Genomic DNA, 16,079 nt, shown 5'->3' with positions numbered 1-16,079 from the left:
TCCTATCCCTCACTCATGTCTGTCCCGTCTGTAACATCTGAAAATAAAATATAATAAATAATAAAAACAAAGATCGACCAAATGGACCAATACGGCAATGCCACGATGATCCATTTGGCAAAGTAAATCCATTGGGTATCCTTGTTGGTCTTCAGACAACAATTCTGATGGCTAAAGAACCAAATGGGACAGGCAAAAAAAAAAAAAAAAATTTCTGGATTACTGTTAATCTCCATAGAATCAAGAACTCATGTCCCGTTTCACAGCTATGGACCAGTTAATTATGTTTCCAGGTGATAGTTTGATTCATAGATTCAGCACACAACCATAAGTCTAGGCCTTTTAGTCCAGATTCGCTTCACTTATGTTTGTAAAATGATCAGGAAAGCTACTGCAATTTTGCCCGACATTGTTATGACAGCTATATTCACCTGTACATTTATTATATATCATAATATATTGACGGGAGAGCTATATTCACCTGTACTTTCATAATAAATCATAATACATTGACATGCAATTCTCTGTCTGGAGAACACTGGTTCGCAAGTAGCCTATCACTAGCAAACAAACAGCTATCCATTTCAAGGAAAACATATGTATTATGCTTACCGTTTATTAAAGAAAAGTATCCTGAGAGGAATTGAAATTGCTGGATCGGCAGACAAAAGGTTGAAATTGCTGGATCGGCGGACAAAAGGCGGTTTCTCGAATTTGTTTTTTTAAGGCGGGTATTTTTCGAAGTCGCAAAAGTATGACGTCACAAGAAGGTGATTGGTTACTTGTAATGTGGACCCTGGAACAACATTAATTATGATGATGTGGGAACAACGGCAACACGAGGATATCAGATCGTCCAAATAGAGACACACCAAAGAGTCACAAGATAAATTTGAATCCTGTCTTTGAGATCTTTTGATTGAATTCTTAAATGCAAGAAATTCCTAACAATAATACTAAACCTTCCACCTATCAAACTTTCTTCTACTTGGCTGTCCCTCAAAGCTGAGAGTTGAACAGCAGGTGGGTGGAGCTGCTGTTTCTGAAATAACAATATTAGGCGTTGCAGGGATTCACATATATTGACTATGTGCACATTAGCATATGCTACTTCCGGTGCGGAAACTCCTGTGGGGAGCTTTGTTTCCGGTGTCCTATTAGCGCCTGGTTTACGGTCCAAAACAAGTTAAGCAAATGAATGAATCAAGCGGTGATTTACATTTCTATAGATGTCTTGGGTATTTACCCAATATATCTGTAAATGATGTTCATCGACTTGTCGATATTTTTCCCCCGCGCCCCAGAGCAAAAGAGAAAAGGGATTCAAATGTTATATTTCTCAGCTGTCCCTCGTTTATCGCGGGTGTTATGTTCTAAAAATAACCAGCGATAGGTGAAATCAAGTAGCCAATTTTATTTTTTGACGGTGCAAAACGTTTCGTGGACATCGTGGACATACAGTACTGCACTTCAGAGTCACACTGCTAGCGATCGATGCAGCGATTCTGTACTGTACAGGAGAGACGTCACGGAGGAGATCGTTTGCAGCGATCAGGACGCAGGACACAATGTGACGTAAAAAAAAAGCATGCAAACTTGCACTAAAAAATCTGATACATGTGACCAATATCACTAACTTTACACCAGCATTTTTATAATAATAATAATAATAATAATAATAGTAATAACAACAACAACTTTATTTATAAAGCGCTTTCAAACAAAGTGCTGTACAACTAAAGAATATATTTATTTTATAAATAAAATAAAAGCGATACATAGCAATACAGGTAAGAGACACAATACAAGTTAAAAAAAACAATAAAAATTTAAAAACTAAAAGCCATAGAATTAAGGATAAGGTGAACAAATGTGTCTTCAACTTAGTTTTAAAAACCTCCACAGAGCATGCCTGCCGAATATCTTGAGGGAGGTTGTTCCACAGAAACGGGGCACGAAAAGAAAAAGCACACTCTCCAATTGTCTTTTTTCTGGCTCTAGGAACTTTTAGAAGGCCAGAGTCCTGAGATCATAGAGCACGAGATGGAACATAAAGGTGTAAAAGGTCGGAGAGGTATGTAGGTGCCAATCCGTTTAAAGCCAGGTGAGCAGCAGGACCTTAAAATCTGCTCGAACCTGACAAGGTAGCCAATGCAGAGATCTCAGAACAGGGGTAATGTGCTCAAATTTAGCAGTTCTTGTTAAAATGCGAGCAGCTGCATTTTGCACCATCTGTAGACCTCTAAAACTTTTCTTTGGTAGGCCAGAAAGAAGAGCATTGCAATAATCAATACGGGAAGACACAAATGCATGGACAAGAACCTCTGCAGTGTCGCTTGACAAAACTTGTCTGATTCTGGCTATGTTCCTCAAATGGTAAAAGGCGGTCTTTGTTATCTCTTTTACATGAGATTCAAAGGAGAGCACCATATCGAACCACACACCCAAGTTTTTTACTTTGTTCCTGCAATTTATGGCTCTGTCATCAATTTTCAAGATGAAATTTTGGGACAAGTGCTGAAATTTGTATGGCCCAATGACCATCAACTCTGTCTTATCAGTATTTAAGAGCAAGAAATTATCTGATAACCAGCCCTTAATTGCAGATAAACAACATTCTACTTTGGATACTTCAGCACAATTTCCAATGGTTAAAGGAACATAAAGCTGCAGGTCATCAGCGTAACAATGAAAGGTTACATTAAAAGAACGTAAAGGGGGACCCCATGCCTCACTGCACAAGTCTCGGAGAGATCATTTTTAAAACTAACAGTCTGAGACCTCCCAAGCAGGTAAGATCTCAGCCATGATAAAACTTTTCCTGTAATTCCAATAAAATGTTCAAGCCTATCCAATAAAATGCAGTGATCCACAGTGTCAAACGCAGCACTTAGATCCAGCAGTAATAAAACTGAAGTGCGATCATTGTCTGCATTTACCAGCAGATCATTTACCACTTTGACTAAAGCTGTTTCTGTGGAGTGATTTGGTCTAAAAGCAGACTGAAATGGTTCATACAGATTGCTTGTTGACAAGTGCTCAGTGAGCTGCTTAAAAACCACTTTTTCAAAGATTTTAGATAAAAAAGACAGATGTGAGATGGGTCTATAGTTTGCGACCATGTCAACATCCAGTCCAGGCTTTTTCAAGATCGGCACTACCACAGCTGATTTAAAACATTCAGGAAAGACTCCAGTCATCAATGAAGTATTTAAAAGAAACAGAATGTAGGGTCCTAATACTGACCACAGTTCCTTTATAACCCAGTGTAATGTTGGACCCGAGAAACATACGCTGGAGCGAATATGATGACAGCAGAACTTTTATTCGACACTGTGGTTTGTTTACTGGGACACAGACACTCCCGCTCTCTCTGCTGTCACGTCCGCTCTCCTCCTCCGCCTGTCACTGCCAACATATAAAGAGACACAATCACTGTCAGATCCCAGCACACCTGTGCACCCCGCCCCTGCGCCGCCCCGGGAGCTCACTGCGTCACCCCTCCTCTGCAGCTGGCCAGAGACCACACCCACGCCACACCCAGGCTGGTAGAGGATCCAAAGAACAGGTTGTACATCGAGCTGCTTTTACAACCTTAGTTAATCCAGACAGAGAAATAACCTTGAAGTCACGGAACAGTTTATCAGCACCAACAGGAAAAGCAGCCGAATAGTCTAGTGAACTGCTTTAGGAGGGAGTAATATGATTTCTAAGTGTTTCAGCCCTGTCTCTGAAAAATGTAAGAAAGTCATGAGCTATCAAATTAGAACAGCAGAGTTGACTTACTCTCTGTAAGTTGCAACACTGTGTTGAAAAGGAGTTTTGAGTTATGTTTATGGCTCATGATGAGATTTGAGAAATAATTTGCTTTCGCTGTCGACATCGCTGATTGAAGACAAGACAATGAGTCCTTCAAGCCTGGAGAAATACTTCTAGTCTGGAAGATCTCTAGTGATGCTCTGCTTTTCTACAATTTCTTCTCAGGTTCAAGAGCTCCTCATTTAACCAAGGCATAGGGTTCCTTTTTTGACATTTCAACTTCCTTACGGGAGCAACAGAGTCCAGTAGTTCAAGAAGTGTATTATTAAGATTCGCAGTCAAGGTGTCCACACATAACTCCTGGGTAAAAATAGGGTCCAACACATCAGGTAGATGTAATTTAACTCCAAGCAATGCTTCAGGGCTAATATAACGAGATGATCTGAGGGGAACTTTCCCCTCACAGAAGCTGGAGATTTAGGGATTAAAATATCAAATAAAATTGCGGAGTGGTCTAGAATAGGTAAAACGCAATTTTCAGTAATTGATACATTCAGCCCGTAGCCTAAGACAAGGTCTAGGGTGTGGCCCAGACACAAATTGTGTGAAGTTTAAGGAATCAATTACATTTAAGAAATCTTTGAGCAGGGGTTTATCCTCACAACACAGATGAATATTAAAGTCCCCCACTATAAGAATCCTTTCATAGTGAGTGATAAAACATGTCAAGAAGTCTGAAAATTCCGAAATAAACAAGTCATATTTAGGTGAACGATAGATGACTATAATTAGAACCACGGGACAGCCTAAAGTCAGAAGTTGGGACTCAAATGAGGTAAAAACACCAGGACTTTCTGTTTGCATTTAAAACAGTCTTTGATGATAGAGGCTACCCTGCCTCCCCTCCCACACAACCTGGGGGCGCTGAAGAAGCTGGCATCGGTGGGGCAAAGTTCCATGGCGACCAATAAAGCAGCCTTGGGTGAGCGTGCTCCGATGACGTTTCACACAAACATCATAAAAAAAGAGAATCAGATAACAAGACTTTTATGTCAAAAGTAAATCACAGACCAACTACATCACGTAGCAGCCGTGGAAGGTGGAAAAATAACTATTATGGGGATAATGAAGAACTTCAGATTCTAACTGCTTTATTATAACCGTGAAGAAATACTAAAATGCTTCAAAACGAAAGCTAATTTACAGAGCAATTTCACACTCACGGCAGAAATATTTTTGTCTTTTAGTTGACCTTCTACCCTGAATGCAACTGAATATCCGACAAGATGAAAACAGATCAGAAATGCGTTTAATAAGAACAGCCAAAAAAGAAGAAAAAAGAAATTTAATGTTTTAGCTTAAATAAAACTTTATTTTTCTTGATTTTCTTGGAGAAGCCATATTTTGCAGGCAGTGGTGTTCAGTGTGAAGGCTAAAGTGTCTTTTCTTCTCACTGTGTTTGTGCAACAACTGAATAAGAATGCGAAGAAAAAAGGTTTAAAAGCTTCTGACCCGCCTCTGACCCTTTATGGAGCTTATTACATAATCACATTTCTGTCTCATAGACTCCTCCCACCACACAGAAGCAGATGTTTTAAAAACACAGATTTTCCAGCCTTCTTCCTCACCTGTAGCTTTTTGTCGGAAAGAAGTCGGAATGTTTTTCACGCTGTTTTCAGCAACCACCTGGACTTTGCTGGTCCTGCTTTTCACGCTGATATTACTGTGAGTATTCCTCGACTACTGTTTTGCAAGACAATCGAGCCCTTATCTTATGTCGCGTTCAAACCACCCGTACGTGGAGTTTTGTTTCTCCTGTATTCCCTTTATTTTAATGTCCAACTGACGATTTCAGATTTTCTCTGTTTTGTGACACAGGTACGGATTATGGCCATATCGGTTCTTCAAAAAGCTGGGGATACCTGGACCGAGGCCCCTGCCTTATATTGGAACGATGCTGGGCATAAGAAAGGTACGCACAGAAACCAAACTCACCTTAGAGACTGGGATACGAGGAGCTGACTGATTTGATCTTGAAGAAGTGAGAAGGACATATTTAATGTCCTTATCAATCGTCACTGACCTGCCTGACTTCTCTGTATTTTGAATGCACATGTCCTACTCAGTGGCATATTGACACTAAAACACATTTTCCTATAACTTTTTGCAGGGAATTCTTGGTTTTGACCTAGAGTGTCATGCCAAGTATGGTGACATCTGGGGGTGAGTATTTACTTCATCAACCAGGAAGTTCACTCATGTTAAAATATGTTTGTCAGCCATGCAATACCCTCCAAAAAAGAAGAAGAAATAAAATTTTAAAAAGAAATAAAATACAACAATTCTGAATTCATTGTCAATAATGCTGCGATCTAAAGCAAAACAAAAAACAAAAAATGTGTTAAACAATTAGTCATTGTGTCATTGTAAAATAAAAGGCTGTTGTCTTTTTTGCAGGTTGTACGATGGACGAACGCCGTTGTTAATGGTGGCCGACCCTGAGATTGTTAAAACCGTGATGGTGAAGGAGTGCTACTCTGTGTTCACCAACCGCAGGGTAAGAAGCTCCTCTTTCTATCACATACCAAAGTGAAAGTTCAGCAAATCAGATGTAGTACAATGCTGACATCTGCTCTCAGATTTCTGTCAAGTTGCATAATTTATTAGATTTCATGAAACCTGTAGCAGTCCCACGGACCAAGGAAGAAATAGAGAGAGCCTCGACGGGTGCAGTAATTTTTACTTTGAGATTCATTCAGAGTCTAACAGTGCTGAGGTGCGCCAATGCACCGTGAAAACTAAACAGAAACACAAAATACATTTTCTTAGACGCTTATTACAAATATGAACTCAAATAAAGCAGAAAATACAACAAAATATCAAATAAGCAATCAAATACAACTTAAAACATGTACCTCGCTCCGCATTCCAAGGGCTGCAAATTGTTAATTTCGCTAGAGTCCGGTATCACGCTGTTTCACGCTTCATTGAGAGCTGCCTACTGGGACATGTGCGCCACAAAACCGGTCTGAGCTGGAAGTGCAGCTTGCCACTAACTAAGCAACAGAGCCCTCTACTGGACACTACGCGTAGCTGTTCAGGCTTAGATCAATAAACAAAACTGGATCTTTACAAAACCTTTGGACGTCCTGCCACTCTCCATAGAACGTAAAATGGTAGCAAAACAAATGCTTTTTCACTTTTTTACATTAACAAAATTGCTAGCAGTGATTTCAAAAGCAACTTGGGAAATGCTGTAGTTTATAGTGTCAGGCTGATGTGTTTAGGAAAACAACAGCAGCACTACTGGGAAAGACTGTTACCACATGAAATGTAAATGAAGTAATATTAAAATCCAAGAGGCTGAACTTGCAGCAGTTCTCTGTGCTTTACACAAAGAGTTACACTTTTATTACTCAAGGGTTACATCAGCCAACACAGCAGCTGAAGAACATGAAGCAAACCAGGAAACACACTTCACTGTTTCACATAAAAACTAGAGAACAAAAACAGATGTTATCTATCTTACTGTGTATAACAGAATCAAAGCTAATTGCACGAAGGGTTTATGTATTTAAACTAGTGCTATCAATATATTAAAAATTATCTAATTAATCTCACAACTTTCTGTAATTAATCATAATTAATCACAATTACTTGGTCAATAGCCTGGTTGATATTACTTTTTTAAAACTTTATTTAAACTTTTAGTTAAGCTTGTAACTGACATTTATGCAATATAATGAAGTAAATGCAGAATAAACACAAAGAATGTGTGCTTAAATTCAAAGAGAATTTGAATAGTTTTCTTCAATCTCTGAACACAGGTTCTCTCCTGTGAAATACAACTTAAAAAAAACTATATACTAATAGTTAAGTATACACTAATATATAACATAACAATATATATTAGTTCTGTCAACAGTTAAAATGTTTAATTTGATTTATCACAGGGTTACTGTGGATTAATTTTGATTAATCACGACTAAATATCATTCTTTTTTTTTCTATATTAATCGCATTTCATTTTGCATGAGCAAACAGACTCGCGAAAAAAGGGAAAATATACGCATCTAACATGTTTATTGAACATCTTGAACATTCATGTTAACAAAAACTCAGTAAACATTTATCAACTCTCTCTGTAACTCTTGAGAGTCACTTCAAGTCCTTGAAACGAGGAACCAAAGCTATGTAAAGCGTATCTTCTAAACGATAGTAACAGGTCTGCAGTTTGTTGCAATCCTCTTGGAAACTGTGTCAGTCAATATTTCCTAGGCCGACTTACTGAGCCCCCGATGCGCCGTGAGTGGTTTGCTGCAAGTTGGGTGACGCGTTAGTCAAAGTGCTTGCAGCACCCCTGGCTAACGTATGGTTCGTGTCAATGTGATAATTTAAGCTGGAAGTGCTTTGATGAAAAGAAAATTCATTCTTGCACAGCGTGCAATAATACTTTATGTCGGTCGACTGTTCCGTCTTGTTATCAGGGGCGGATCTAGAGAAATTTTCTTAGGGTGGCATGAGGGTGGCAAAGAAATCAAATGGGGTGGCAAAATCAAAGCATTTTTTTTTTCCAAACACATATGCAGGTGGTTACATATGGTTAAAATGATTCAAATGCAGTAAGTATGTTTTTCATATAAATATAGTCTATAACTTAATTATTGTCTGTAGCCCACATAATTACGCACTTACATTTGCATTTACATTTGAGTTTTTATTTTATGTACTGTATAGCCTGTGTGATAAATAAATATGTAGCCCAATAAGTATAAAATCCACAAAGCTACACAGCATGGGGCAGTTCATTTACAAACACAAGTCTAAATTAAGTTTCACACTTTTTTTGTTAGAAAACTATCACATTGTTACATGCTTAAATTGCACAAAATGTCAGAAATCTGCACTGTCATGAACAAAAATTTAAACCTAATTTTTCATCATTTGTTGGATTAACCCACTGAAATACAACAAACTCCTTTTGAGTTTACGTTTGTATTTCACCCTCAAATTGTTTTATTTTATTTTTTCCCCTTGCCTTGCTTGGTATCATTCCTTCTTCTTTTTTAGCTCAACTGAATTTAGTTGTTTTTTCACTGACATACTGCATTAGTATTACTGATCTGAAATCACACAAAGAACTTAAAATCCTAGTAGTATTTTTTTACTGTAAAAAAAAAAAAAAAACAGACATGTTGAGTAAATTTTTATAACTTGAAATGCAAATATAATATAATTGTACATTTTGTAAACATATGCAACTATTTATCTAAAAATGCAGCCAATACATCTGCTGAGTTTTTAAATTTTGCACAACCATTTAAAAATATTACTAAAACTAAAATGAGAGAACAATCAGGTTTCGCAATAAGATGCCCCACAAATGATGTGTGACAGTAAAAAAAAAAAAAGTTTGTCCACCAAAAGACAGAACAGCACAGGGATAAACCTGCAGGCCTGACAACAGGAGGGGTATCACTTAGTGACAGTTTTTACATTGCAAATGTGCCTTTGTGTTCATTAGTGACCTCACTGACACACAAGGCAAAACGACAACAGAACTACACAAGGCAACACAACACACTAAGTGTAAGGAAGAGGACTCCCTTACTAAATTTATTTATATTATCTGTATAGCACTTTAGAGCACACCTTTCACTTTATTAAAAGCACCTTATCAAGCACTTTATTTAGCGTTGCACTTTGAGCATGGATTTGCACACAAGAAGTTTAAATATTTATTGACTATTTATTGGGAATTTTAAAATCAGTTGGTAGCCTTGTTTCAGATCCTGCACAGCTGCTCCTCGTCAACGAATGTGGTGGTTGTCTGTCAGGAGAGAAGAATGGTGATTGAGATTGTGATTAAGGTTTACCAGTAAGGAAAACTAATGCAAATGTGTGTGTGAAATCTAGGGATAAAAGTGGTGCAAATAGGTGTTTGTAAGATAATGATTACTCACCTTTCTTGCCTGTGTCCTCTTCAAGGTGTTTGGGCAAATGTTTCCCTGGGGGTCCAGACACCATTTAAAGGTTCCGGGAGAGACCACAGAGGGTTAATAACACTCACTTTCCTTCCATTTACAGAGTGTAACATCCAACCACCTGTGTAAAATCCGAAATTCCCATGGTGTTGTTCAAAATGTGGTCTGGCACAATCATAAACGTCGCTTGCTACTAAAAACAAGAAAAAAGCCATCCTGCTATGGGCTGAACCATTTGTTAATGGGGGGGGGGCACTATGCAATATATTCAGTTTTAGCATTTATATTCACTGTTGACTGTAACTATGCTCAAACTGTTAATGCTATCTTATTTTAATAAACAACAATGTCATATGCAAAACTGGGGTGGCACGGGATCATTTTATGGTGGCACTTGCCACCCCATGCCACCCTTCTAGATCCGCCCCTGCTTATTATTCTTTTACTACTCAAATTTCCTATCTAGAAGGCCAATGTGCGTTTATCATCTTCCATATTGAGTTGATTGGTTCAGTGCCCGTCACTACCAGATCAACTGCCCATTTGTGCATGTGTGAAGGTAACTCTACTTGGACAAACTGCTCGAAATGCCTAACAGAAACATTTCAGGGATTTTGGGTCATTCTGCACTCCAGATGCGTTAATTGCATTAAAAATTTTAATCTCGTTGACCGCGATGGCAGATTAATTTGCGTTAACGCGTTAATTTTGACAGCCCTAATTTAAACCAATTGAAATCATCACATTATTGTTTCTAGGACAGAAACAATATATAAATATGTTATATAATATATAAATTATATAAATTATCAGCATTGTACTAGTGAGTGGTGTACTTTGAAACAGTTTTCTGACATGTGCTTATTTAATCAATCATCAATAAGCACTGGTAGTAGTTGAGATATTTTTAACAAATATCACATGTTTCCCCACATCTATATTATCAAACGAACCTGGATAAATATGACGGGTTACTGATTACATTTTACTCGAACCTCTTTACACTGTAGTACTTATTTATGGTGATGTTGGTATTTGTCGTTTGTTTACTTTCCACTTTTGCATGTACCCATGTGCGTCGATCTAGCCAAAGGAAGTTCTATATGAATAATCAACATAGAGCCAACACAGAGAAGATTCCAATTGCATTACATTATATGTGCAAACCAATGTTGGAAATGTAAGCAAACATTGAGAGTTATTATTTCCTTTTCACAGGATGCTGGTTTTTTCACTGGACCTATGGATGACGCTCTTGTAGTAGTCAAAGATGAAAGGTGGAAACGAATTCGCAACAGCGTGTCTCCATGCTTCACCAGTGGAAGACTGAAACAGGTTGATATATCTAAGTTCATTAACCACTTATATCCCAAAAAGTTTCTTTTTCAATGGGTGAAAGGTGATGAAACATTTCCCCCACTGAAAACGCTACGTCCAGAAAAAAAGAATCAACGTTTCTGGATTTCAATACCTGGATGATTGAGCATGCATCAAGACATAACCACTAATGTGATTAAACTATATACAAAATGAAGTACAAAAATAAAAGCCAGCAATTCCCATTATATGTTCTTATTTATTTCACAGACACTGTAAAGACATTGTTAAACTTTTTAAAATAGAGAAAACGAGTTTACAAATAAAATGTAAAAACATCATCAGTGTGTTTTGATCTGTTTTCTTTCTACATATCTGACAGACATTTAACATCTACAGAATATTAATAACATAATTTTCTTATTTTGTCTCCATTATATAAAAAAGGTTTTTCCCCTCGTTGCTCGCTATGCAGAACGACTTGTTGCAAAACTTGAGGAAATGAATTTGGATGAACCCATCACTGTCAAACAGTATGTTGTTCATCTGTAAAATGCAAACATATTATACTGTTCGTCCTAAAATAAATAATGCACTGACCATTTGTCTTTTCCAACTCTCATAGGTTTGTGGCTCCTTACAGTTTAGACACTGTGACCAGTGCTTCTTTCAGTGTGGAGACAGACTCCATAAACAATCCAAATGATCCAGTTAATGTTCAAGTCCAGAAACTACTTAAGATGAAAATTTGGCTTTTATTCTTACTAAGTATGCCCTCCTTTTATGCAAACACCATTTGGTAATATGCTATCTTTAGCTTTAGGTTAACAACTCTTTGCTCTCTTTTCAGTGGCATTTCCCTTTGGTGGACGTCTGGCAGAGCTCCTGAAAATTGATATTGTGCCCAAGGACAGCATTGACTTTTTCTACAACATCATCAAGAGATTTAAAGATCAGCATCATGAAGAGAAATCTGTAAGCATTCAATTTAAAATGGAAGATCAACATTGTCTTGTCTGTATGCACTAACCTTTGGGTCATTGTCATGTAGCTGTAGCTTCATGTTATGTGGGGTCGAAAAGGAAGATGCTGCGAGGGACTGTACATATTCTTGGCTATAATACTGTACAAAAATAGTATAGCAGTACTATAGTTGTGCTGAGTCTTTTCAGTGTCCCCATCCTGATGTTTTAAACTCAACATGCCAAACAATGAGCAGCTCTATCCTCACCTGCAACTTCTCAATCACATAGTAAAACATCCCATGCCTTTTCTTGCTGTGTCATTCTAATGGCACCATAATTTACAAAGCAAATGTATTGTTGAATTTAAAAGGAAATGAAACTAGTTGCAGAGCCAATCACCTCATCAGGAAAGTGTTTACTGACACAATGTAGCTAAAGTGTTGTTTTATGTAGCTTTGAAACAAGAGTAGTCACCCCCTGGTGACCATTAGGAAAAATTACTTCAGGGAAAAACTTTAGAGAAACTTCTGCGTTTTTTTTGTTTTGTTTTTGTTTGTTTGTTTGTTCTTGGATGTAGTTTTGGACAAGAACACCAGTGACGCCTGTTTTCATCCATGAGGTGTGTGCGGCAAAAAGCCGTACAACATGTGCCTTGAGGCGACTGTTGTTCTGATTTGGCGCTATATAAATTTTACCTGTATTAACTTGTGTGTGCTACTCTAGTATTGTTTTAACTTTGGAATATTCAATTTCATACATGGTTTCTGGAATTGTTGTTAACGATGAATGTTTTCTTTTCTTATCTAGGACCGAGCAGACTTTCTGCAGGTGTTGATTCAGAGTGAGATCCCAGAAAAGACGTATAAGGATTATGAAGAACAGCCAAGTAAAGGTATGTTTTTACCACAGAAGTATCAGGGCGAGTAGGGCAAAGTGTAGGGCTCAGCTTGTTGTCCACTTTCAAGTCACTCATGTCACATGTACTGCAGACCACTCAGGATCAGGGGTTTTACACACAATTTTTTCTCATGACATCAATCTGCTCATATGTCTCATGTACAAGAGACCTGCCAGTGTTACATGTTATAAATCAGGACCTGGGTGATAATTAAATGAAGGGCTGTACATACCTCTGTAATATCCCTGTACGTATTTATATAGCCAGCCTGGCTAAGTGTTTTAAATTGTATGTGAGAGATGTCAAAGTGAGCCTGGACTGTAACAGGCCCTATGAGGCACTGTGAGGTGTATGAGATATTGTGGAGCATTAAGGGCTTTGTATTTCAAGATGAGGGAGCCATGGAAGAGTAGCCAGGAGAAATGGGATATCTATTTCTCGTTGGTGTTACCACTTCCTATACAGCATTTTAGAGCTATTGGAACTTGGAAACTACTGGAGAAATTTAACACACAGGAGAAGACACACAGCATGAGAAGACTACATCACAAAGAACAAGGAGAGACAGACAATAAATAAACAGCAGGTAATGAGGGGAGATGGGAAACAGTTGGGAAATACACCGGGAGCAAATCAGGAATAACAAGACAAGGGAAGTTGAACTGAACACAAAGCACCTGAGACAAGAGACTATCACAATAAAACAGGAAATTACACTGAGAGGGAGACGAGAGGACTTGACACAGGTAACGAATACAGAGACATGACTGTCTTCACAATACAGGCACAAAAGGGAACGGACAAAAGTCAGCTATAATTAACCTAGAGACACAAAATAGAGAACACACAAGCTCAAAACACTGCATCCATGTCACAAAACACTTGCAATAATTAGTTTGTCTTACCTTCAGTTAACTATCTGTTAGCTATTAAAGTAATTCCTCAGGAGTGTCAAACATTATGTGGTTCTTCACATCACCTTCAGATTTAGGAAACTGTCTCTGGCATTTTTCTTTTTGATCAGTTGTCAGTTTCAGTGTGAGATTGGCTCAGTACTAGTTACTGATTACTTTAGGGTTATTATATTAATTATAAACGGACTTTGATTTTGTTTTTTCTGTAGGTTTGACTGAACATGAGATGCTTTCCCAGGCCTTGATCTTCATCTTTGGAGGCTACGAGACCACCAGTACCACTCTAACTAACATCCTTTATAATCTGGCCACCAACCCTGATGCGTTGCAGACCTTACACAAAGAAATTGATGCTAACCTGAAGGAAGATGTACAGTAATTCGTCCCATGATGTGTTTCCATCACTGATTTAGTAGTGGACATCATTTACATATTGTCTTTTTTTTTTGTGTTTGCTGCCTTTATTTGTCTAGGCACCCATTTCATACGAGGAGCTGACTGGTCTACAGTACCTGGACCAAGTTATACTTGAATCAATGCGTTTGATTCCCACTGCCCCTCGAATTGACAGGACATGCAAAAAAACTGTGCAGGTGCATGGCCTCACCATCCCCGAGGGAACCATAGTTGGGGTTCCTGCGTGGGTGTTGCACAAAGACCCACGCTACTGGAACTCACCTGAGCTTTTTAGACCAGAGAGGTAAATGTGCATGTAGGTGTGTCATCACAAGGTTATGAAGAACCCTGTCGCTCTCCACAAGAGAGAATAATTAGTGAAATCTGGGACGTTTGCTTTATCTTTTTCATCCCAAAACCTCTGCAGCTGTCTGCTTTGAGTCATTGTTGTTCTGGAAGCTGAACTGTTCCCCTAGACTGAGGGTGCTGCAGTGTGGAGCTGGTTTTGATCTGACTTGTCCTCAATCAGGCCCGAGAGCTCCTCAAAGCTTTAGAAGTAACAGTGTATTTTTGCCCTGAACTACGCCCTACTACTCTTTATGTTGAAGGTTGCCTGAACATCGTGGTTAAATACAGTGAATTATAGGACTCTACATATCTACATTTTTAAAGGTTTGTTTGATCTGTATCTGCAGGTTCAGTAAAGACAACATGGAAGAGGTGAACCCATACGCGTTCATGCCATTTGGACTCGGCCCTCGTAACTGCGTTGGGATGCGCTACGCCATCCTTGTTATGAAAATGGTTATTGTCCGTCTCTTGCAGAAGTACACTTTGGAAACATGCAAAGAGACCATGGTAATAGCAACACTCCTCCACATTCAAACTGTCATGGTACTCTGCTGTCCTGTCACTGATTTTACATCCATTTCTTTTTTCTAGATTCCACTTCAGTTTGACTGGAAGTTTCAGCCAGTTCAGCCTGTAAAACTCAAGTTTGTTCCCAGAAATCAGTAGTCTAAGAGGGAGCTGCTAGCATGATGACGTTCATTGTGCATTTTTTTTCTACTGCTAAATTTAAAAGGTTATCAAGTCAGTGCAGTGTAAACACTTGAATTTTCTTGCAGCATTAATAAATTTTAATGACTTTGGATTTGTGCAAACATTATTTTGTGACACTTCTGCTTTAAATTTGCTTTTCATCATTGTTTGATTACTTTTGATTTCTCTTTGTGTATGCGTTTCATGGGTTAATAAGTACAAAGTAAATAAATATAAAATAAATACAGTCTACACAGTCTAGAGACAGTCTTTTTAAAATCTTTCATGTGCATTAAATATGCTGCTGGCAGTGATGCATGTCTCAGTGATGGCTGTAGCCCTATTGTTGGTGGTTTCTGTCTCCACCCATTTTTCAACAGCTAGTGGGGCTCATTCTGGACTCACAGGTTTGATCGTGGTTTTCTGACAGTCCAAAAATCAATGTTTTGTATTGCTCACTAATTAAAACGGACCAGTTATGCTGAATTCCTGTTCTATATTTGTATACTTGGACTCCAGAGTAGCTCAAGCTGTCCTACTTATCATATGCTTTATTCCAGTGGTTGCCAACCCCCGAGCCACGGACCAGTATCGAGCCGTGAGAGTTGAGGTTTGGGTGGGAAATTTATGGTTTTCATAATTTTTTATGACTTTTTTAATCGTTTTTATCGTTAACTCTGTTTCCCTGGGCCTTTTTGCATGTGTTATGAATAAATCTTTTTTTTTTTTTGGTACCGGTTTTATTTTGTTGTATTTATCCGCAACACCTTAAAGTCTGGTCCGTGAAAATATTGTTGGGCATAAA

General features: G+C 38.2%; 1 protein-coding gene across 2 annotated transcripts; it reads left to right on the top strand.

Moving 5' to 3' along the window:
- Positions 1-5,161: 5,161 nt before the first annotated feature.
- LOC146655375 (cytochrome P450 3A40-like) lies at positions 5,162-15,818 on the top strand. 2 transcript variants are annotated; one of them, XM_085427496.1, is made up of 13 exons: positions 5,162-5,484; positions 5,638-5,731; positions 5,930-5,982; positions 6,217-6,316; positions 10,962-11,078; positions 11,508-11,593; positions 11,686-11,828; positions 11,911-12,035; positions 12,833-12,917; positions 14,047-14,207; positions 14,311-14,537; positions 14,929-15,091; positions 15,176-15,818. In XM_085427496.1, exons 1-13 carry the CDS (start codon positions 5,417-5,419, stop codon positions 15,248-15,250), a joined length of 1,497 nt encoding a protein of 498 aa, XP_085283622.1. In that variant the 5' UTR covers positions 5,162-5,416; the 3' UTR covers positions 15,251-15,818. The 2 variants fall into 2 exon arrangements, with proteins under 2 accessions (XP_085283622.1, XP_085283623.1); XM_085427497.1 differs by lacking the exon at positions 5,930-5,982 and having other exon boundaries at positions 5,432-5,484.
- The last annotated feature ends 261 nt before the right edge of the window (positions 15,819-16,079 follow it).

Source organism: Rhamphochromis longiceps, linkage group LG13 (genome assembly GCF_057381845.1).
Source record: "Rhamphochromis longiceps isolate RC_006_pf linkage group LG13, R_longiceps_female_GT1.1, whole genome shotgun sequence".
Taxonomy (NCBI): Eukaryota; Metazoa; Chordata; class Actinopteri; order Cichliformes; family Cichlidae; genus Rhamphochromis; species Rhamphochromis longiceps.
The sequence above is the reverse complement of the archived record's forward strand: the minus strand, read 5'-3'. Positions and strand labels throughout refer to the sequence as shown.